The sequence below is a fragment of the Aedes aegypti genome, chromosome 2 (genome assembly GCF_002204515.2).
Source record: "Aedes aegypti strain LVP_AGWG chromosome 2, AaegL5.0 Primary Assembly, whole genome shotgun sequence".
Taxonomy (NCBI): Eukaryota; Metazoa; Arthropoda; class Insecta; order Diptera; family Culicidae; genus Aedes; species Aedes aegypti.
In genome coordinates this window covers 342,857,810-342,880,371 of record NC_035108.1, presented here as the reverse complement: position 1 = coordinate 342,880,371, position 22,562 = coordinate 342,857,810, and the positions used below count along the sequence as shown (strand labels likewise).

The window sequence follows — 22,562 nt, the reverse complement described above, 5'->3', positions numbered from 1 at the left end:
AAATTGATGGGTGGTAGAGGAAAAATAAATAAAAGAAGGAAGTTCTTACGCGATCTAGGGGTAGAAGCTGGTCACCAACGTCGAATGAACGATCGATAGATTATAGAAATGTGTAAACTCAGCTACCTTGTTACTGCAATAGGAATACACTGCACAGTTTTTTTTAACACATGAGGCTATAGTTTAACAGTTTTGCTACATGACGCGTATACCAGCATTTGTTTGATAAGACTTCACGATCATCATTCATAGATGCGATGAAGTGGGCTTCCATCAGAACCACTGACAGTGGCAGTGTTTTTATTTAGTTCGAGATTCTTAAGTACATGTGTCGGTGTTTTGCTTCAATATTTCAATAGTTTTCCATTCTCCATTCACTCAATCACGCGTCTCAGGTTTCTTAAATATTAGTGATAAATTAGGCTTACCGTTTAGTTTTACTACTAGCTAATCAGTGTAATATAATGGCTTTCGATATTTGTTTCAGTGTTGTGTCTGCGATGAGCACTGATTCGGAAGATTTTTGATTGGAGTTTTGCAAAGTCGATGAAACTAAAATTCTGGAAGCTTCAACAAGCTTGCAAAGAGCGGATATTAGGAAAGTTTGACAATATTTCCTTAAAAACACCAAGACAAAACGCCCAATTCATAACCCACCATTCAACCAAGCGCTTATCATCGCCATAAGCTAGCTTGCTTTCTGGCAGGGAAGAAACGATCTGACATTTGGCTTGGGTCGTTTGACAGTTGGTCGATAAGTTTGATGATCTTTTTTGCCAAACGACTCAAACCAAACGTCAGACTGCTTGATCTCTACCATAAGGGCAACTTCACCGATGGTTCAAATTTATTCAAAAAATGGAACTTTCGAAATTAATTGAATCAGTAAAAATAGACCAAACCGAACGCGCATGTACCGATTGTTTTATTTTTTGTGATCCATTTCGAACGTGATCCACAAAAACAAACATGTTGGTGATGCTTGGAATAAAAGAATTAAAGCTGAATACCTGGAGGAGTTTTTGTATGAATTCAATAAGAATCACCGGAGAAATGCGCATTGAACATACCGCGAAACTTACAGTAGTTCCTAGCAGAGTTCATTCATCATGTAATTTCTAGTGGACTCAGGAATTCTTGGCGTTTTACGTGTTCATCTCTGCGTAGTGGAATTTATCGAATAATTTCCGGAGGAATTACGACCTAGGGGACGGACTTAGGAATTCTTGATGAAACTCCTGGGAATCATTAAAAAATCTTTGAGGATCTCCTGGAGGAATTTATGGAGGAAATCTCGGGGGAAGAGGATCCTGGAAAATTCCTAGGAGCAGTCCTGGAGAAACACCTGCCGGAATTCCTGGACGAACTCCGGTAGAATTCCTGATGGAACTGCCAGCGGGATTTTCCTGAAGGAAGCACGGTGGAATTTCTCGGAGGAGCTTCGGGAAAATTCCGGGAAAAACTCCGGATGAATTTTGGAAGCAACTGCTGAGGAATTTCCGAAGGAACTTCGTTGGAGTACCTGGAGGAGTTTTGAGGCTTTTGCGGCGGAGCTCCGAAGAAATACCAGGCGGAATCCTGAACGAAATCCCAGGAGGTCTTGCTACTGTAATTCCCCTGAAGAATTCCTGGAACAAATGCCTGGAAGAGTGTTTGGGGGATTACTTAGGAGGAATCCTTGAAATTCCCGAAAGAATTCCTGGAGGGAATGCCGAAGGAATGGTTTAATGAAATTTCCGGAGGAATTCCTGTACGAAATCCTCGAAGGAGTTGCTGTTGGAAATCCCCTGGTGAATTTCTGGCGAAAGGTATATCTCCGGAGTAATCCTTAAAATAACCGGAAGAATTCCTGGACGAAATTCTCAGAGGGATTGCTTTTAAATTTCCACTGAGGTATTCCTGGCGAAAATTCTCGGAGAAGTGCTTGAGAATTCCCCTGGAGGATTCGTTGAAATCTCCGGAGGAAAATTTTACAGAGAATTTTCTGGTGTAAATCATTAGCAAAATTCCTGGAGGAAAACTCCGGATGTTTTTTTTTCTGAAAACATCCTCGAAGGAATTTCTGGAGAAAATCCCCGGAGGAATTCTTGAAGGAAATCCACAAAAGAATTGCTATTGAAAATCCCCTAAGGAATTCTTGGGAGAAATCCCCGGAGGCATTCTTGCGGAAAATCCCTAGATTAATTCCTGGAGAAAGTTCCCGGAAGAATTCCTGAAGTCCCCAGAGCAATTTCTGAAGGAACTTTCCGGAAGATTTTCCCCCGAAATGCTTGGAGTAAATTTGCAGAAAAAATCCTGGTGCGAATCCTTAGAGAATTCCTTGAGAAATTTCTGTAAAAAATCCCCAGAGGAAATTCTTGGACTAAATTCGCGGAGGATGCTATTGCAATTCTCTTGAGGAGTTCCTGGAGAAAATCCCCAGTGGAGTTCTTGGGGGATATCCCCGGAGAAATTCCTGGAGGAAATCCCCGGTGAAATTCTGAAAGTAAGCTTCCAATGCATTCTCAGAAAAAAAAATCCTTAAAGGAATTTCTGGAGAAAATCCCCGGACGAATTTCTGGAGTGAATCCATGAAGGAATTCCTGGAGGAAAAACACGGAGAAGTTCGTGGAGAAAATCCCTGGAATAATTCCTGGAGGAGATCTCCAGAGGAATTCCTGGAGGAGATTTCCAGTGGAATTCCAGGAGGAAATCCCAGAATGATTTTTTTGAAAAATAAATCCTCTATGGAATTTTGTGGCAATTCCCGGAGAAATTTCCTAATGAAAACCCGGAGAATTTGCTAGACGAAATCTCCGGAACAATTCTGGACAAAATTCTCAGAGGAAGCCATTACGAAATCCTAGGAGATATTGCTATTGGAATTCCTGATAATAATGCCCGTAGGAGTTCTGGGAGAATATCTTCGGAGGAATCCTTGAAATTTCCGGAGGAAATCCCGGAAGAAATCCCCGGAAGAAATGCTAGAGGAATTACAGAATGAATTTCCCGGAGGAATTCCTGGACGAAATCCTTGAATGAATTGCTGTTGGAAATCCCCTGACGAATTCCTTGGGAAAAATTCCCGGAGGAGTTCTTGAGGATTTCCCTGGAGAAATCGTTGAAATCTCCGGAGGAATTCTTGGAGGCAATCTTCGGAGAAATTCCTGATGTAAATCCCCAGCGATATGCATGGAAGTAAACTCTGGATTCTCTGAAAACATCTCCGGAAGAATTTCTGGAGATAATCTCCGGAGAAACTGTTGGAATGAATCCCCGAAAGAACATCTGGACGAAAGGAATTCTTGGAGGAAATCTACGGAGGAGCATGGAAAAAATCCGTAGAGGAAATCTAAGATAAAATACGAAGGAATCCCTGGAGGAGATCTCCTGAGGAAGTCATTGAAGGAAATTCTCGGAGGAATTCCTGTAGGGAAGGAAATCTCCGGATGAATTTTCTCAAAAATCTCCGGATGAATTTTTGAGATAATCCTCGGAGGAATCGCTATTGGAAACTCCTTGAAGAATTCCTGGAGAAAATCCCCGGAGGAAATCTCGGAACAAAAATCCGGAGGAATTTCTGGAGAAAATCGTCCGAGGAATTCCTGGTGCGATTTCTCCTGAGAAATTTCGGGAGGAAATGCCCGGATGAATTCTGTTAAAAAAAACCCCTCAGGGATTCCTAGAGGAAATCCCCGGAGATATTCCTGGAAGACATCCGAAGAGGAATTCCTGGCACGTCACAATTTTTAGCTACAGATCGTCTAAGTTGTATAATACACTGCTTTCATTGACGTTTACATGAAATTTAAAGTATGATTTATCAAACTTTTTTGTGATCTAATCCACTAAATATGAAAAATATCGTTTAAACTTTCATTTCAAATATAATTTGGTTAAAAATACGCGATTAAATTTAGATTTAAACGATTTTTCCAACATTCTTGCAGTCTTCATACAAAATAATTCTTTTCTCTTATATATCAAAATACAATACTATTCGAAACTATAAAAAATAACTTTTGAGCATCGAAAGTGTTATGAACTTTGTTGATAATGAATGTTATACACGAGAAATATGAGTTCTGTGGCAAATAAAGCTAATAAATTGCCATACAAGCTGGCAAGTTGGCTGAAAAACTCAAATTTTGCATTTTCAACAGTCGATATTTCAAAAACTTGAAAACAATGGATTCAGCAACCCTTAATTTAATAAATAACGGTATTTTGGTTTTTGAGACAAAAGCGTGTTGCGCAGTGATATCGAACGGAGTTCAGATTTCTACTAGTGCTAATGCAAGATCGCTTTCTGGATGGGATCATACGGTCTGCTGTCTGGCTCGTGTTTTTCAGTAACATACAGACCCTAGTCAAACGTCAAATTGGCTAATCAATACCAGAAAGTGAACTTGTTAATGGCAGTCCCAGCCATAAGCGCTCATAAATTTGCTGGATAAGCCAAACGTCAACTCGTTTGACCCCTATCAGAAAGTGAATTTACATATGGAAGCCGGTAGCATTCGTGAAAAGCTGGATAACGTTCGATATCCAGTTTTGAAGGGTGCTTCAACAGTTTTAATGTGATAAAACCACTCCAATGACATCCAATGTCTGATTGATCAACTTTTCGTAACCTATCCAGTTCATGGTCAGCACAAGCAAACTCGCTTTCTGGTAGGGATCAAATGATCTGACTTTTCACTTGGGTCGTTTGACGGCTGATCGATAAGTTTTATGATCAATCTTATCGATTTGTCGTCAAAAGACACAAGCCAATCGTCAGATCACTTAATGCGTACCAGAAAAAGAGATAGCTAGTGGCTGATATAAATTATCGTTTTTCGAGGACTTTGTCGTATTAGAAATTTTCTCGACTTTCCAGGGCATAGATTATTTTCGAGCATGTTAAACGAATCATCCATTCTGGCAGGAATCAAACGATCTGACATTTAGCTACCAGAAAGCGGGCTTGCTTGTAGCAACCATTATGGTTCCTGTCAAAACCTTGACATCGAACGGTATTCAGCTTTTTACGAGCGCGAACGACTGTTGCCAACAAGGTCACTTTCTGGTAGGGATCAAACAGTCTGATGTCTAACTTGTGCCGTTCAGTATCATGCAGACCCAAACCAATCATACAGCCCAATTGATTTATCCCTACCACATGGCGAGCTTGTTCATGGCAGCCATAAATGCCAAACGCAAAATCGTTTGATACTTGTCAGAGCATAAATGTGGCAGCCGTTAGCACTTCTCAAAAGCAGCTTTACCCAGCTTTTACAAGGTTTCCAATTTCCTGTTGATAATCCTGAAGCCTATGTGAAGCACATGTAAAGTTTAGAAAATTCACAAAATGAGCTTCAAAACTTGTGGAATATCTCATAAATATATTGTTCGCAAAAATCCGAAACGTTTCATTAAGTTTTTCCAGGAACTCTAATGCAATCCAGTTAACTGACATTCGATGTCTGATTGATCTAGTTTTTGTGACCTTATTAGCTTATGGGCAGCACAAGCAAGCTCGCTTTCCGGAGGGATCAAATGATCTGACATTTTGCTTGGGTCGTTTGACGGCTGATCGATAAGTTTAATGATCGATCTTATCGATTTGCTAACAAACGACACATGCCAAACGTCAGATCACTTGATCCCTACCAGAAAACGAGATAGCTTGTGGCACACTGAACGAAATCTTCCGCCATACATTGAATGATTTTTGCCTCATCCGAGCCCCATTCCTATTTTCAGACACATTCAAGATGATTTTCATCTGCATGAAAATCATCTGTTTACAAATCACACTGAATGAAAATCATTCAATCATGAAATGAATTGTCTGTTTCCAAAAGCGGTCAATAATTGAATGATTACCATACATCTAAATGTAAACATATTGAATGAAATACCAATAAGATATTTAAATGATTGCAAAGCAAAGCTTCTTAATTCTTTAACGCACATAAATATTTATTTCCACGAACTGTTTAGCTGCATTAATAGTATAATAATTATCAATCTTAAATCGACGACCATCGTGACTTGGCGTGAGGTGCCCATTTGAATAACGAGTCCTTGATCCTGCAAACAATCCTTCATCTTCAGCTACAAATGATGTTTGGTGCTCCTAAATATAGTAATCAGTTGCTACAGATAACAATAAGTCCTTCGAAAAGTCCAATTACCTGTTAAATTAACTCGAAAAACTCCGAACTCTGCACGCGGAAACTGTTGCAACCGGCATTATTTTACTACAATTGACAAGGATGATTTTATGTCTAGCGTCATTAGTCTTAAATATGACATTCAGAAGATAATTGAATGATTTTTTATTTGGGACATGGTGGAAATAATTATCCTTTATAATAAGCACATTATTCATTCGTGTTGCCATAAATCAAATATCAACTTATTTTCATACGGATTCATGCTGAATGCCATCACAGAATCAGATGATTTCTGTTCAACAAATAGGGGATGCATCATATTCACTCAAAATCATTCAAAATAAGGAATTTTGAGATATGCAGCCGTGTGAATTACGAATCATTCAGTTCATGGCGGGAGATTTTGTTCAGTGCAGCCAGCGTTCGAAAGAAGCTGAATGGCTTTCTAGCAGCCTTAGCAATCGATTGAAGATAACATTTCTCATATACCACTTAAGGGTACCCAAAGGAATACTCTCAAAGGTCAAACGAGTACTCTCCTGTTATTGTGGATTGGATTTCGATTGACATTCTAGGATAATCAAGGAGAGTTCCCTTTGTATGCATTTTAAATGATGAAAATCGATTGATCACGGCTTTTACGCGCTTAGCTAAGGGTTTGAAACCCACCGAAGATTTTTATGACGGAAATTTTCTTGATTTTCAAGGGCATGGAGTATCTTCGTACTGGCCACATGATTTGCACATGCAGAAAGGGTAATTTGGCAAAGTAAGTGCTCACAAGAACTAAGGTCCATGTTCCAATAAACTTGATGATCAACTCTTCGGGATAATCTAGGTTATTCGACCTAGAATTCTTGAAGACCATTATCAAGGCCTTCCCAAGGATTACCGGCTACCATAAACCACAAATCACCCACCTTCCGAATCAACAGCTCGTCCATTTCGCAGCCTACACTCTTACCCAATGCAGACGACGCCCAATCCACAACCCTCCACCCACCTCAATCCCCCTTCACCCCCCATCCTAATCTAACAACTCCAGTGCCTCCAAACAACGCTCCCCATCGTCCAGCGGTGACGACGACAAGCGCTCCGTCCCATCGCCGACCTCCTGCAGCCGTCCTCAGGACTCGTCCGGATCGTTCTCGAAGTGATGGTAGTGGTGGTGGATGTGCTCGTGTACGTACCGATGCACGGCCGTCGTCGATGCCGCCGACGCCGAAGAACCGGAGTTCTCCCCCAGTAGACTCGCTCCGGCATGGTGGTGGTGGTGATGCGTCGGACTGCTCACCGATGACTGCGGTTGCTGCTGTTGTTGGTGTGTTGCTTGTTGCTGCTGAACACTCTGATGCAGTTCCTCTTCCGCGTCGGAAATCCTGATCAGGTTCTCGCACTCGCTCGGCTCGGCGTTGATCGGAACCGAGGCGTACTGCAGTTGGATGAGATTTTTGGACGCTTTGTCTACCGCGGGCGGAACGACGGCCGTTGTCGTCGAAACCGTCTTCGTTGTGTGATGCGTTCGGATGTTCTTCTTGGTCGCTGAGCTGATGAGACACTCCTTGTTGAAGATCTTCTTCGGAGTGACCACACTCAGCTCGGCGATGTCTTCTGTGATCTTCAGGTTGTCCAGCAGCAAGTCGGTGGTCAATACGTTTTCGAACTTTGTCGACTTGTGAGCGATTTCTTCCTTACTCTTGGACCTTTTCAACTTTGCAGCGGCTACGCGAGGACTCTTTTCGGCTAATTCTTCGGCCAGTTTTAACTTGTTGACCAGCTTTGGGCTACGGTTGTCCAACCACTTTTCGACCTGATTGATCGATCTGGACAGCTTCTGTTCGGCTGAGAGATTCGGGTACTGCTGGTTGAGCACAGCTGTACTCAGCTTGACCGGTTGTGCCACCTGATGATGCACCTGACTTCGGGTTGCCACCGCCAACCGATGCTCCTTCCTGCAATTAGAAAACTGATTAGATTGATGATCCCTACTCCAAGTAATTACCGTATATACCTCTTCGCCTTAGCATGTGCGTGATGGCTATGATGCTGAAGCAGTCTGTTCGGAGTGCTTGTCGTCAGAGGAAGCGCGGTGAACACACCGCCATTGCCGACAACGCCACCATTCAGATGAAGTGCAGCGTGATTGGCATTAGCAGCTGCACATATCGTCTGATGCAAATAGGAATCGTAGCCACACAGGTTGGTTTCGTGAGCCGCCACCAGTGCTTGCTGAGTTGCCATGACAGTTTCTCCACAGTGCTCTGCTCCGATGCGGGCTGCTATCGTGTGCGACCGATGACGATGCTTTGGTGAATTCTCCAGAGGTTTCCTGCAAATTCGAATCACAACCAGTTAGCACCCATGTAAAATTCCCCCACCCCAATACCCAAACGCACCTATTTGGTTGAAAACAGAGACTGTTCTTCACCATGCTGTCCCGGATGATTTCGATCAGTTCCCGCCGACAGAGCGAACTCTTCCAGCACTCTTCCTGCGTTGTTCCGATCATGTTCTCGTAGCAGTTCTCGTTGCCCACCGACAGACTGCGAGCCCTCGGTCTGCTGAAGTCGTCCGTCAACTTGGAAGCCTTCCGCGATGAACGTGATTTGCGCACCACCTTCCGCTTCGCTCGACTGCTGATGGCGGCGGCCGGAGTAGTTGCCGGAATGACCACCGTCCCAAGCGGTAGAGTTTCGTCGATCGTGCACCCCTCCAGCGAACAATCCCGACAGATCACCGTCGTGGCAGTGGAGTTGTTCAACGTGCCCGGACTCTGGCTCAACGCAACGGTCGGTTTGGACGCTTGCGCTGCTTGAATGTTGCAGCACTTCAGGTTGTTGATGCTTTCGTAGATGTTTGTCGTTCTTGACGTTCAACGTCTTTCCTTTGCCATTCAGGTTATTGTGAAATGTAGTCTCGACAGCCTCGGAACTCTTGGTCAGTCCATCCACGACGTCCTCGTCTTTGGCCACGTTGTTATCCTTGTGTTTGACGTTGTTGTTGATGGTTGTGTTTGCCACCACCGTATTGGCCCGGGTGCGCATCACCCGTGGACAGTTTTCCGACGTATCGCTGCCATCGTCATCGGATATTAGCTTTCTTGGCCGGTAACGCCGCCGCGGCGTAATGGCGGCCTTTTTCACCGCCGAAGCAGTCTGCTTAGTTTTGCCGTCGGGCGAAACCGTTAGCCGAACGTTGATCGTTTTGCTACCGTAATGAGGAACTACTACCGATTTGCCTATGGATTCGTAGATTGTGGACACGATGCCAGCGATGTCCTGGTTTGGAAAATGGAAGATGGGAATGCTTTAGCGGTGTGGGTATAAGGAATGAAGCTAAGAAAACTTACGTCTTTGGTGATTTTGCCGTGACCGTCGAGGTCGTATAACGTGAAGGAGAATTGCAGGGGTTGCGGCTTCTTTCCATCTTCCAGGGATACGTCACAGGTGAACTCCTGAAAGAAAAAAGATATAGTGGTTTGAGATTTTTGCGTAGCTTAGTTGACTGAAATAAGTGAGCGTTATTCAAAAAAGGTATATGGTTCGAGGATATTGTTCCAATAACATCACTGATTTGCTTCCAAAATTGTCTGGTATTAGGTCTCCAGAGGCTTCAACATTGAGCTCTTCTGATATAAGCAGCTCTGTACAAGTGACTTGGGTACATTTCAAAGCACGTCATCAGGAGTGTCGACCTACATATTCAGATTGACGTCAGTGAATCTTCAATGCGGTATACTGGCTAAATAAGAATCAGGACAAGACTCGTGGGATATATTATCAACTAGCTTGAAGCAACAGAGCTGACAAACCATGTGAGCTCGCAAGACTACATGATACCGCTACAAAAAGAAACGATAAAAAGAATGTTATTGCAATATGAATAGTTCTTTGCTGTGAAAAATTAAGTTTCTGGTAGATTGTTTAATAACATGTTAACATAAAAATAAATAACAAAACAAGGTTTGTTCGAAAACTACGAAAACTAAACCACAAAATGATGCTGATATGCGTACGAAACGCACACTTGAATATGGTAAGGTAAAATTTTACCGTAGAAAGTACCACTGGGGGTTAGGAAGGATTCCCATGGTATTTCTTTTTTTTTCACAGGACTGTTGAAGGTTTCCTACATTACTCCTATAGTCAGGGCCGAATTTACAAATGTGGGGGCCCTAGGGCCATTGTCTGTGGAGGCCCTTTTCCAGGGCAAAAAAAAAACATGTTGATACATTAGAATAGATTAGATATTTTTAATGTTTTATTAAGGTTTTCATTATCAGGAGTCACGTTTATATGTTTACAGGTTTAATTCAATGTTTTTGAGGCTTATTCATCAACAATAAAATTTATTTTATGATTCCTGTCTCATTGGTACCTTTATTCAAATTATGCTTATTCTCTTCCTGTTCGATGTGATCTTGAATATTGAATTTGCTGAACATACAGATTTATTAAACAGTTTTGAGTTGAAGAAATTGGTTTAGGGCTGGTAGCAGGCCTTTTTCTAGAAACTTGGTTTCTATTTCAATGCAAGAGTCTAAAAGGTCTCTATTTTTAATGGAAGATCTCTAAGGTCTCCATTTTAATCAAAATGGTATCTGAAGTCTCTTTTCTTCCTTATTCTGGTTACAGTGAATTCTGATGCAATTCTACAGGCTCCAGAGAAAATCTATAAGAATTCAACGTGGCTAATCAAAACTTCAAGAAATCTTTGAGTGATTTGTCCGCAGATTTCATCTGGAATATTTTCAGGATATTCTACAGGGATCTGTCTAGAAATTCTTTTAAAGATTCCTTCACCAATCCACCCAGAATTTTTTCCAGTGATTTTTCAAAGGATGCGTAGTGGATTTTCTCCAGAAATCCATTAACACTCCAACGCTATTACCTCCAGTAATTTTCTCAGGAAAGACTATGGTAATAGTTTTTTTTGCAAGTCCTTCAACCGAATTCTCTCAAGTTGTTATTTTAGGAGATCTTACAAACGTTAATCTTGGAGGAGGATCGATGGAAAATCGATCACCGGAAAATTATTTGGAATTTTGGAATCTTTGTAGAAAAATTCCTGATGGAACCTCTAAGATATTTTTTATGGTTAATGGAAAAATTAAGGAAAAATCCAGGTTATATTCCAGGGATAGCCGAAACAAAATGCTTGGAAGAATTCCTTATGAAAATTCTTGGAGGAATTCTACGGAAAATAATCACTTAATGATTTTCTGGAGACAAACAATTTGCTCATTATTTCCGCAGTACTTTATCATAACTCTCACAGGATTCCCACAGTATTGCCACTTAACACCCAGGTTTCTCACAGGAATCTTGAGATTCTCAATTAAACATTCTCACTGGAATGTCAAAATCCTCACTGGAATACCAGCAGTTACACTGGAATAACAGAACATTCACTAGAGTCCTAGCATCCACACTGGTATCCCTGGATCCACACTGAAAACCTATGATTCATATTGAATTATCAGAATCCACACCAGAATTCCTGGTTCTACACTGGAATCCCAGCATCTACACTGGAATCACAGGACCAATACTGCACTAGAATTCCAGAATTCACACTGAAATCCGAGGATTTACACTGGAATTCCGCGATCAGATCTACAATCTTAGGATCTGGATTGGAATACCAGGATCCATACTGAAACACAGGATTCACACTGGAACCACAGGATCCTAACTGGATTCCCAGTTAACATCCAGATTTTAACCCAAAAATCTACACTAGATCCCCAGGATTCATACTGAAAAAAGGGTTTTACACACGAGTATCAGTATCCTCACTGGAATCCATGCATCTACACTGGAATGCAAACATTCATACTGAAATACCAGGTTTAATACTCGAACACAAGGATTTACACTTGAATCCAATAACCCATACTGAAATACCAAGCCCCACATGGAAATCTAAGCATCTACACTGGAAACCTAGGATCATTGTAAAAATCCACTTAAGTTCTGCGCTTCATATTACAATCCAAGGATCCACATCGAAATCCTACGATCCACGCTATAATACCTGGATAAACAAGCAATCCATGAATCTACACTGGAATCCCATAATATATACTGAACTCTCAAGATCGAAGGATACCATACCAAATGCTCTGCACTGAAATACCAGAATTTAGGCTGGAATTTCAGAATCCACGATATAATTTCAAGATTTACACTGTAATTCTAAGATTAAAACTTCAATCCTAAAATTTACACTATTACCAAAGGATGAAATACCAAAATCCAGGTAGAAACATTAAGATCCACACCGTTAGTCCCAAGATCCACTCTAAAATCACAGGATCTATACGGGGATCTCAAGATCCAAACTGTACAACTTGAAACCACAAGGGAATCCCAATACTCACACTGGAATCCAAGAGTGCACTCTGGAATACCAAGATCCACACTGTCACCTTACGATCCACATCATAGTTCCAGGATCCACTCTGAAATTCTTTGATCTACACCGCAATCTTAGGATTCACACTGCACACTGGGCCAGACGCAGAATTTAGCCAGACAAAACCTCTAGCGTTTTAGGAGTGCATTTCTCCGGATTGGTGTCAAAGGAGACTTATCTTGAATTTATTTGTCCTTTTATTTGATGATAAAAGTTAGTTGGACATTTCTCCGCATAGGTTGCGCTGCGATGCAAACTTTTTTATTTCGCATCCTAGAGCTTTCGCGTCTTCGGCAAAGTTTTAGAACTTGTAAAAATACAACAAGTTGTCGAAGACACTAAAATTCTAGGACTTAAATTTACAAAGTTATGTTAAAAATGTGAAAATCACTTAAATTCTACGTTTTTAACACTTTTTACGTCAACATTGTAAAATGTTTCATTTTAAACACCATGCATCACTGAAACTCGATAACATGCATATAATGAATGAAAAACAAATGTTTTTATTTAAATACTTTGATTGTTGAACAAATTATTGCAAAATTATCATAATTTTTAACATAACTTTACTTAAAAGTTGCAAGTTTTTGCAAAAACAATGTTCCAAAATACGCTATGTTTAATCTATCAAATGTCAAAGTTTGCCGGATATAAATTTTGATATAGTTGAGATATCTAAATCCAAAATAACTATATTTTTCATATAAATAGAATAGATTTATTATTAATTTGACCATTATACTACAAGATTTTTAACCCATTGCTTCAATTAACTCACCGTCGGTCGCTCTAGTGCACGCACGCACTTTGCGAAAACTCGAAAAACACGTTGAAAACCCTTTCAAATTGATCCGGGTGTTGGTCCTATTCTAAGATCTACTCTTCTTCTTGCTTGTAGGGAAGAAATTTTTCGAAAAAATCAACGAAAAGTATTCGAAAACTTCGTGTTTCTAACCTAAGTTTTTAAATTCAAATTTTTCAAACACGGATATCTCAGGGTCCTGATTACCTAGAAAGACGCGGTCTTCGACAAAGTTGTTTAGTAGGCCAAGGACTATCATATTATAGGCCATCTAACTTGAAATTCTGCCATCAGATGGCGCTAGTGAGCATGCAATATTTCAATCATGAATATCTCAGGATCCCGATTTTTTAGAAACATGGTGTTTTTGGCAAAGTTGTTCGATAGTTCAAGGACTAATATGTGATGATCTATTTAATTCGGAATTCTTTCGCCAGATGACACTAGTGAGTATGACATTTTTTGAAAACAGATATCTCAGGATCCCGATTACCTAGAAAGTTGACGTCTTCGGCAGAAGTATTGAGTACGTCAAGGTCTAGCATGTGATAGACCACCCAACTAGAAATGCTACCACCAGATGGCGCTAGTGAGCATGTTGTATTTTGATCGCGGCTGTCTCAGGATAGCAGTACCATACCGAAATACCGTAAGGTGGGTCCAGGGAGATAAGGGTCTGAGGCCAAGGGTAATGTCGTTAGTTCTGTAATATAAGTACAAATTTATCATCCCATAGTGAAAACTCATTCCTTAAACCCTAATGAAGGATGTTGCTGAAGAAACAACTCCCTTTTAAGCTAAATTGTTTGGGATTTTCTTTTTTATGTTTGCAGGGCTATAATCATGTATGAAGCTCATTTAAAGCAAACAAACTCATGAATATCTCTTCTCTTATCCGTTTGAATTTATCTCTTCAACAAATTACTTTATTATACACAGAAAGAAAAATCCATGTAAATTTCAGCGTAAAATGATGCACATAAGGGAATGCCAGATTTGTCGCAAATTTACATGACGCATCGTGTAAAATGACATCAACATCATGTGAATTTATGCGAATTGTCGCGTAATCGGTTAGAGTCCATGATAGATTACACGATACATAGCGGAAACTAACATGATGTTATAGTAATTTTTCATGATGTGACGTGTAAAATTGTGACAAATCTGGCATTCCCTTCATGTGCATGATTTTACGCTGAACTTTACACGGATTTTTCTTTCTGTGTAGTTTGAAGATTGAGTTTTTACTATGTGATGTTAAGTTTGTACTTACAATCTAGTACTAACGTGTTTGGAACATTTTTTTAAATTTCTCCATAGTAATTTGCATATAAACCTACATCGCCTTTGGGCCACCTTTTACAAACCTAGAAACTGAAAATTTCTCAGAACATTATTTTTTATGATAATTTTCGTAACGAACATATGCGAGATACCGTGTTGTGGAAGAATTGCGAATCAAACGGCACATCATATATTTAGTCCTTGATCTAGCTTGCCCCGATCAAAATACAGCATGCTCACAAGCGCCATCTGGTAGTCGAATTTCAAGTTGGGTGGCCTATCACATGGCATATCACCTACTCAACACTTTTGTTAAAAACGTCAACTTTCTAGGTAATTGGGATCCTGAGATATCTGTTTTCAAAAAATGTCATACGCACTAGTGTCATCTGGCGAAAGAATTCCGAATTGAATAGATCATCACATATTAGTCCTTGAACTATCGAACAACATTGCCAAAAACACCATGTTTCTAAAAAATCGGGATCCTGAGATATTCGTGATTGAAATATTGCATGCTCACTAGCGCCATCTACACGATGCGACCGCTGGTGTAACTTTTTTTTGAGCGACTGACGGAAGGTTTAAGATTTATTTATCAAATCATTTTTGTTAGTCATGTGTTAAAATTTAAAACTACAAATTGGACTTTAACACTTCACTTTTGCAAAAAAAAAAAAAATAAAATACTAAAATCACTAGTAAGTCGAGCAAATACCTTTAAACTCTAATATGTGTTGCTTATCTTGACAGATAGGCCTATTTCGTCTGCGACTTACAGACTTCTTCAGTGTCGAGTGCTGATTACTTCGTCACACACGTATCCAAGTAACCATTAAGCACTTTAATTAGCCCTGTGTGCTAAAATAGCGTTACTATAGAGCTGACCGTCCTTAAATTAGAAGATATTACAGCTCTTATTAGCAAGTAAGTGCTACAACTTAAAAAAAAAATGATTACTTGGGTAAAATATTAACCAGTTTTCCTGTAAAACTACTCTGAAATCCCAGTATTTGAACGTTTTCTAAGAAATCACCGAATAAAAACACCAAAAAAATCCTGAAGAAAACTAGAAATTGATCAGATTAGGGAATGAACTCTTGTAATTTCGATCAGAAAATAGCATTTTACCACTGAAACAATTTCCGATTCATGAGGGTGATGTAGTTGTGAATGTGAGCTCAAGCGGTTTAACAGAAGTTCGATAAAAATATTCCTGTCACTGAGCTTTTCGTCAGCATTTTACAAATCGAATGTTTATTGAAAAAACAACAAACAAGTAAACAGTAAATCTGAAAAATACTGGATACTCATACTAAAACATTAATGATTTTTTTGTTCTAAATTTGCAGAACGATGAGGTTTTCAAATTTAAAAGATATTAATGATTTATCTTCTTGCATCATCATTAGATTGATCATTTAAAAAAATAAAGTAGAATCATAGCAGCGAGTATTACTGAACAGATAATTATTCATCACGAAAAAACATATACATCTTTTTTGTCTGAAAAAGGAGCAGCTCTTAATATGTAACGTCAAACACTTTTTAGTAATTAGAAACATTTCAGCTAGTTGTCAGCAACATTTTCTACATTTTGACGAGTTGAAAAATTCAGTAAATTTACTTGTTCTTGAAAATCGACTGAACCTGCAGCTTTCAAAATAAAGTTCTTCGAGTAAAGCTCTGAAAAATTCAGCAAAATGATAAAGCAAATGGTTTCAATGATGACAATCCATGTTACTCAAAATTCCTGAAAATCGTCTTTCATTCGATCAACTCCCAGGATCCACACTGGAATCTCATGACTCATCCTGAAATCCCAGGATCCACACTGGCTTACAGGGTCCATTCTTCAATCTTTCATGAATCTCTAATTGGGAAATCACGCTAATTGTGACATAAGACGAGCATGGTGATGCCGACAAGAACTGCTGACAAAACTACTAAAAATATGAAATATTTTATGCTTACAGCGTAAGACTGTACTTGAGCACTTTGAAAACTTTGCCGAAGATACCATCCATCAGGGATTCAATCCCAGAGTAAGTTCGGTAAAACTCCCAGCATCGAGAAAGTCCTAGTCCACCGGCTATCATCAAACTATTGATAAGTCCCAATAAACAGTCGAATGAAAACCTCCCCTAAAACCCCTTAAACTAAGCCACGCACTGTGCGCCTCATGGCGCTCAACGACGTTCCCGACAAGCACTTGATGATAGACAACAACGACGACGGCATGGACCAGCGGAGACCGAGCTCGCCGGCTCATCCACTCGGCTAAATATGTTTGCACAGAAAAGCCATATTTCATTCCCGATATTTACCTCGCCGATAAGCGCATTTATGGAGATTGATTAGCGTTCGGTGTGTGTCCCGCTTTGACAGCTCTAATCCGCAGATTTCGTATTCGAGCCCCGTTTCCCGTACCGGCGGCCCGGAGTGCTACCGAGGCGAAGAAACCAGCTGGTTAGTCAAGCCGGTTGGGTACCTCTCTCTCTATGGATTAGAGCTGTGATTCCCAAACTGTGAGTCGCCAATATTAGGAGGTCGTGAAATTATATTTTTTGCCTAACTTGCAAACTGTTTCAGAATAGTGGACAAGAAAATAATTTTAAATTTCGTAGTTTTTTTTCTGGGTAAGTTTGAAGGAGGAGAGCATATTGTCAGAAATATTCTATAAAAATTCTGGGATTTCAACCATAGACCAGAGTATAAAATATGTGAATAATTTAAAGATGTACTTTCTTATCAATCTCAATTTGATGTATACCTATATAATTTTCAAGATATTTAGAAAAAAAGTGATTTGAAATTATTATTAAAAATTGAAAATTTAAAAAATTGAAAACCGCAACTCTGTTTTACAGTGAACATTTATCTAACTGTTTTACGTTGCCAAATCTATAAGTTAACTTGATGGCTAGGTGGGTCGTGCATCCGGAATGTTTGGGAACCATGTTTGGAATCACTATCGCAAGCCTGGAATGGTGCATACCTACACTCCCGTGCATAAGTTTGGGTTCACCCCCTAAAAAACATACAAAAGTATTCAGTCCATATCTCTGTGATTACTTTTACCCAAACTTTTGCACGATGATTTGAATGACTGTTTCTTTGATTTTGAGTAGTTTTTAGATTTTTCCGCAAACATTTCGTGAGTGCTCTTCAAAGAATATAAGATTACGATTCTAATGACATCTTGTTTTAAAATTTTGGTCGATCCAATGCTGAGGAAATCAGCTATGTTTTTTTCAGTGTGTTTTTTGAAAAATGTCACAACTTTAAGTAAAAATTTAGTATACAAAATTCAAAAAACGTGTTTGGAAAAATACCTACGAAGTAAGAATAACTCTTTGCTTTTCGAATGCGGCTTAGGGTGTTTCAATTGAACGTGTAATTCCAGAGATATGGACTGAACACTGTTGTATGTATTTTAGGGGGTGAACCCAAACTTATGCACGGGAGTGTATAACCGAGGTTTGCACCCCGCTGTGAGTGAGTGGCACACGATAAAACCGAAAACAGTTAAACTGATAACAGAACATAGACAGGGTCCGAGGGGCAGACCGCATATCATCGACGGCATTAGGCTGCGAGGCGGATAGCTGAGACAGCGTGCTTTCTTTTGGAGGCCTTATCGGGGGTCGCTTGCTCTTTGACCAGTTGCAAAGAACACCGAGAATCCATTAGGCAGTAAATGCGAATCTATGACAAAAGGTCGAAAGACAAAAGGTCGAAAGGACAGAAGGTCGAAAGACAAAAGGTCGAAAGGACAAAAGGTCGAAGAACAAAAAAGAAGGGACAAAAGGTCGAAAATATTTTTTTAAAGAAGGAAAAATTTCCCACCAAGCAAATCACTTTCGACCTTTTGTCCTTTCGACCTTTTGTCTTTCGACCTTTTGTCCTTTCGACCTTTTGTCCTTCGACCTTTTGTCCATAAACCGTAAATGCAGGGGATCCAACGAACCGATAGTGAAGCTGACGACAACGGTGTTGTGGCAAGTTGACTGGTTGAGTGGAGAGTTTGTGAGAACTCGCCATCTCATCGGAATTTATCTTATCTCAGACAGGAGGCAAGCAACGCTGTGCCCATTGGTCATTAGAAGTCCAGTGCAATGACAAGCAATATGCATGCAGTTCATATGAGGAATGCAATTCTTGAATAAGGTTCAATACCTCTGATACCTCTTTTTTAACTTTACCGATATTATGGGAAGATGATTTTTCATATGACCATATTAGGGGAAGGAATGTGTGAGATTTCTTACGCACCTTAAAAATTATTTTCATTTTAAGACTAAAAATCTTACTATGGGGGAAAGGGAGCCGGAAAATCGGAAAAATTGTCTTACGTAATTAATGGACAGTCTCTTAGGACCATGTTTACTTCAGAAAACATAATATTGTGATTTCGAAGCTAAGTAGCCCGTCATTCGTTTTGGCAGCCATGTTGAAATTGCAGTTCACAATTTAAATTTGAAAAAACTCAGACCTCATAGTTCATATTCAGTATCACTGTATGCGCTGACATGCAGAGAGTATGCTGATACTTTTTGAGATGCGTCAGTGCAATACCAACTGATTTTCTTTCACTCGAAATTGTAACCCGATTTAGCAACAATGATCAACGACGCGTACAAATTCCAATGACGGCCTACTTCGCCTTAAGATTTCTTGGAGACAACTCTTCCGATTTGTATGATTTTCTCAGAGAACGAGAAACAAATTTTGTTTTTGATTAATTGACTAAAACAAAATGGCGGCCAAGGAAGTTTTATGTGGAGAATTCAGTCCCCGCGATTTTGAGATATGTTTCAAACAAGCTAGTGCTGTAATGTAAGTACAAACTTATCATCCCATAGTAAACTCATTCTTCAAACCATAAAAACAAATTTGCTGAAGAGAGAAATTCAATCCGACGGATAGCAGAAGAGATTGTTACGTTTCACACTCAATTATTGCAGCGAAAAATTATTTAAAATTATCAGCTTACCCCTCGAATCTATAAAACAACATAAAACATAGACGTAGATATAAAATTTGATACATGGGCCGTCCGCTTGATAAAAAATTGGAAGCATCTATTATCTTGCAATCGCCTTTGTAAGTACCCTCACTTCCGACGCTCCCTCGAAGATCGACTACATTGCACGGAAAGAAGCTCAGAAGAGCGTGAGCAGTGATCAAGTGCGCATGGGTGAATTGTGCTGGGCGCATCTAGTGAGTCGTGGCTGCCAAACCGAACCACGTCGGGAAACTCATATGGACTGTGACCAGTATTCCCACGTGTGTACCCAGGAAGGTTTCCACCCATATCGCACCACTGGTCAATTGCATGTCATCCACGGCCGTTGGGCTACCGCAAAGCGACCTAAACATTATTAGGTGAGTTGATGCTACACCACAACACAGGAAATGCGAAGCTTATACCAATTTCCATACAGCCCACTCCGAGGAATCTGTAGCTCTTCACACCAAGGAAGGAGATTCAAGGGCAAAAGCCTGAACAACGCTCGGTGAGTGAAATGCGCTCCAGGAGAAACGCGAGTATCTGACCTTGAGATTTTCCTTCCAGTACACATCACCACTATTGCGAAGCGAGAGATTGCATACTCTCTCAACCAACCAAAAGGCCTCCAACAATCGGAGTGAATAGATTGTAGTAGCCTCTGTAGTGGACATGAGATCTGACGTCATTGTGCCCTCAGGGCCTTTTCTTCCCCATACTCTATTCTCAGCAGATCCCATTGAGAGAGCCACGCACGCTTGACATTACCATAGCGATCGGGATCACGAACAGGAGCAGTGGGATAGACGGTTGGCACAGTAAGCACCAGCTACCGTGGGCTAGCCATCCACGATTGTCTGTTGGGAGAGATCGGGCTTCAGGAGCGATCGCCAGCGAAGAATCCACCAGCATTACGCCAATCAGGGACGAATGACCTTCGGGTTAAAGTCCCTCTCAAACAACAACAATTACGCCAAAGCATGCGCTGCAGTAACGCAACTCGGATGGCACACCTCAACGTCACCAAAAGATCAAGCGGACGGTACCAGAAAGAATCATAAGATGGGCTCATCGTGAGTAGACAGTAAATATTGATCACCTAGCATAAGAAACAAACATTACGTAGTATTAGCTAGTTAGGCTATAGCCTTACCTATAGGTAAAGATGCGCTGTTTGAAGCAATAAATGTTGTAGTTTAATCTGAGCTGTTCTGAGTGTGATTTTCTTTGGGTGGCGCATCAATTGGTCTGGCGACTTTGACTGTTTTGCGTTTGAGCTTCGTAACAAGATGTTCATGAATTTGGTTGCTATTATTTAGCTTAATATGCGATTATAGCCCTGCAAACATGTACAAAAATCCCAATCAAAATTAGCTCAAAAGGGATTTGTATCTTCAGCAACATCCTTCATTAAGGTTTGAAAAATAAGTTTTCAATATGGGACGATAAGTTTCTACTTATATTACAGTATTAGCGTGTTTGGAACATTTCTCAAAATTTCTCCATAGCAATTTCCATATAAACCTACATTGTCTTTGGGTCACCACTTAGAAAGCTGAAAATTTCAAATCGCAACACCAGGGAAATGTTGAAGGGCCTTTGTTTGTGTCATTTATAAATATGTATAATCAACATTGTTAGCAAATAATTGGTCTATAAATGCATAACAGAATCATTATCATGATGTTTACAACCGAACTACCTAGACGATAAATAGTATCAATCACATAACGCACCAATCGCTTCGTATTCATTATCGCAGTTAATCAATCGAATGAAACCGGAAATAATGGCTTCATTACAACAACATGAATTATCTTGATTATTCAGTTGCAAAATCCTTTGTGATTATCCTAGAGAGGAAGACTATAGGATGAGTCCATCATATGGGGGCAGGTTTGAATTGTATAACGTATAGAAAGTTCTTAATCTAAAGCATTTGGAAGCTTTCCGAAAACCCTTCAGTTGAGGGCAGACCAAATTCCAATGGGAAAATGCTTCCAAAAACATCAATAGGAAGAAGGATAATCAATCATCTCGCTCCGTTCGGCAGTGTAAAGCGGAAAATCCATCACAATAAACGAAACCTCATCCGCTTACACCCCCGCACACCGTACAATGGCACTCAATTTGCGGTTATGAACCAATCGTAAGTCCTTAATCCATCACTTTGTTTGGTGGGTACTTCGGTATCCATCGTTTAATTGAAAATGGCGCATTTCAACCGTAATCTCAGTGGATTCGATATGCATTCATATCCGACCACTAGTTTTCGGTACGTGAACCACCCATATGGAATAGCGGTCTAGTTCAATGTAACACACATGGAGGGTTATTATGTGTGTGCAATATGCAGCAACATTCATGAATGATTGCACTTCAAAATTCATTCATCTACGAGCGAAGATTGAGTTCGCGTCGTCCTCGCAACCCGAGCAGAAGAATATGGCAACTGAATACCGTATAATGGTAATAAAATTAAATACCAGCCTACTATAGTTTGCCCTTCATAAGGTGGAAATAAGAAGCAAAATACCAAAAATCGGCATTCTGAATTTCTATGAATAACACCTGCAAAAGTATTCTAATACTGAGTGCATACAAAAAAGTAGTACAATGATTTCAATAACTCAATAATGTTATACGTTTGCTATATCCATCCGATAGGATGGATGAAAGAGGAGCGGCGAGGTGAGGATTGAGATGGTGAATAAGCAAAAGTGGGGTAGCCGCTGTTATCAAACATTTCCGGATGGCGTTTCGCTTTGAAGTGTGTTTTATTTATGGCATACATGTTGGAATGGCGGCGGCGCTATCAGAAATTCAGAATACACAGAGTATGGGAAGTAGGTTTATCAGGGCGAGAACGTCGCGGGGATGTCAATATGTCTATCATTGC

At 40.1% G+C, this 22,562-nt stretch overlaps 1 protein-coding gene and 1 long non-coding RNA gene across 2 annotated transcripts in view; one reads left to right on the top strand and one right to left on the bottom strand.

Annotated features, from left to right (window-relative positions):
* Positions 1-8,331: 8,331 nt before the first annotated feature.
* LOC5579210 (protein naked cuticle homolog) overlaps positions 8,332-22,562 on the bottom strand; it is a 279,114-nt gene continuing 264,883 nt past the window's right edge. The window contains exons 3-5 of the mRNA XM_021846141.1: positions 9,493-9,597; positions 8,540-9,421; positions 8,332-8,472 (exon numbers count right to left, since the gene is read on the bottom strand). Coding sequence (XP_021701833.1) covers positions 8,540-9,421; positions 9,493-9,597 — 987 coding nt within the window. The 3' untranslated portion in view covers positions 8,332-8,472. The remainder of the gene's footprint in view (positions 8,473-8,539; positions 9,422-9,492; positions 9,598-22,562) is intronic.
* LOC110676823 lies at positions 19,793-20,841 on the top strand. Its single transcript, XR_002500753.1, has 3 exons — positions 19,793-20,040; positions 20,100-20,171; positions 20,231-20,841. It is a non-coding gene; the product is annotated as an uncharacterized LOC110676823 (long non-coding RNA).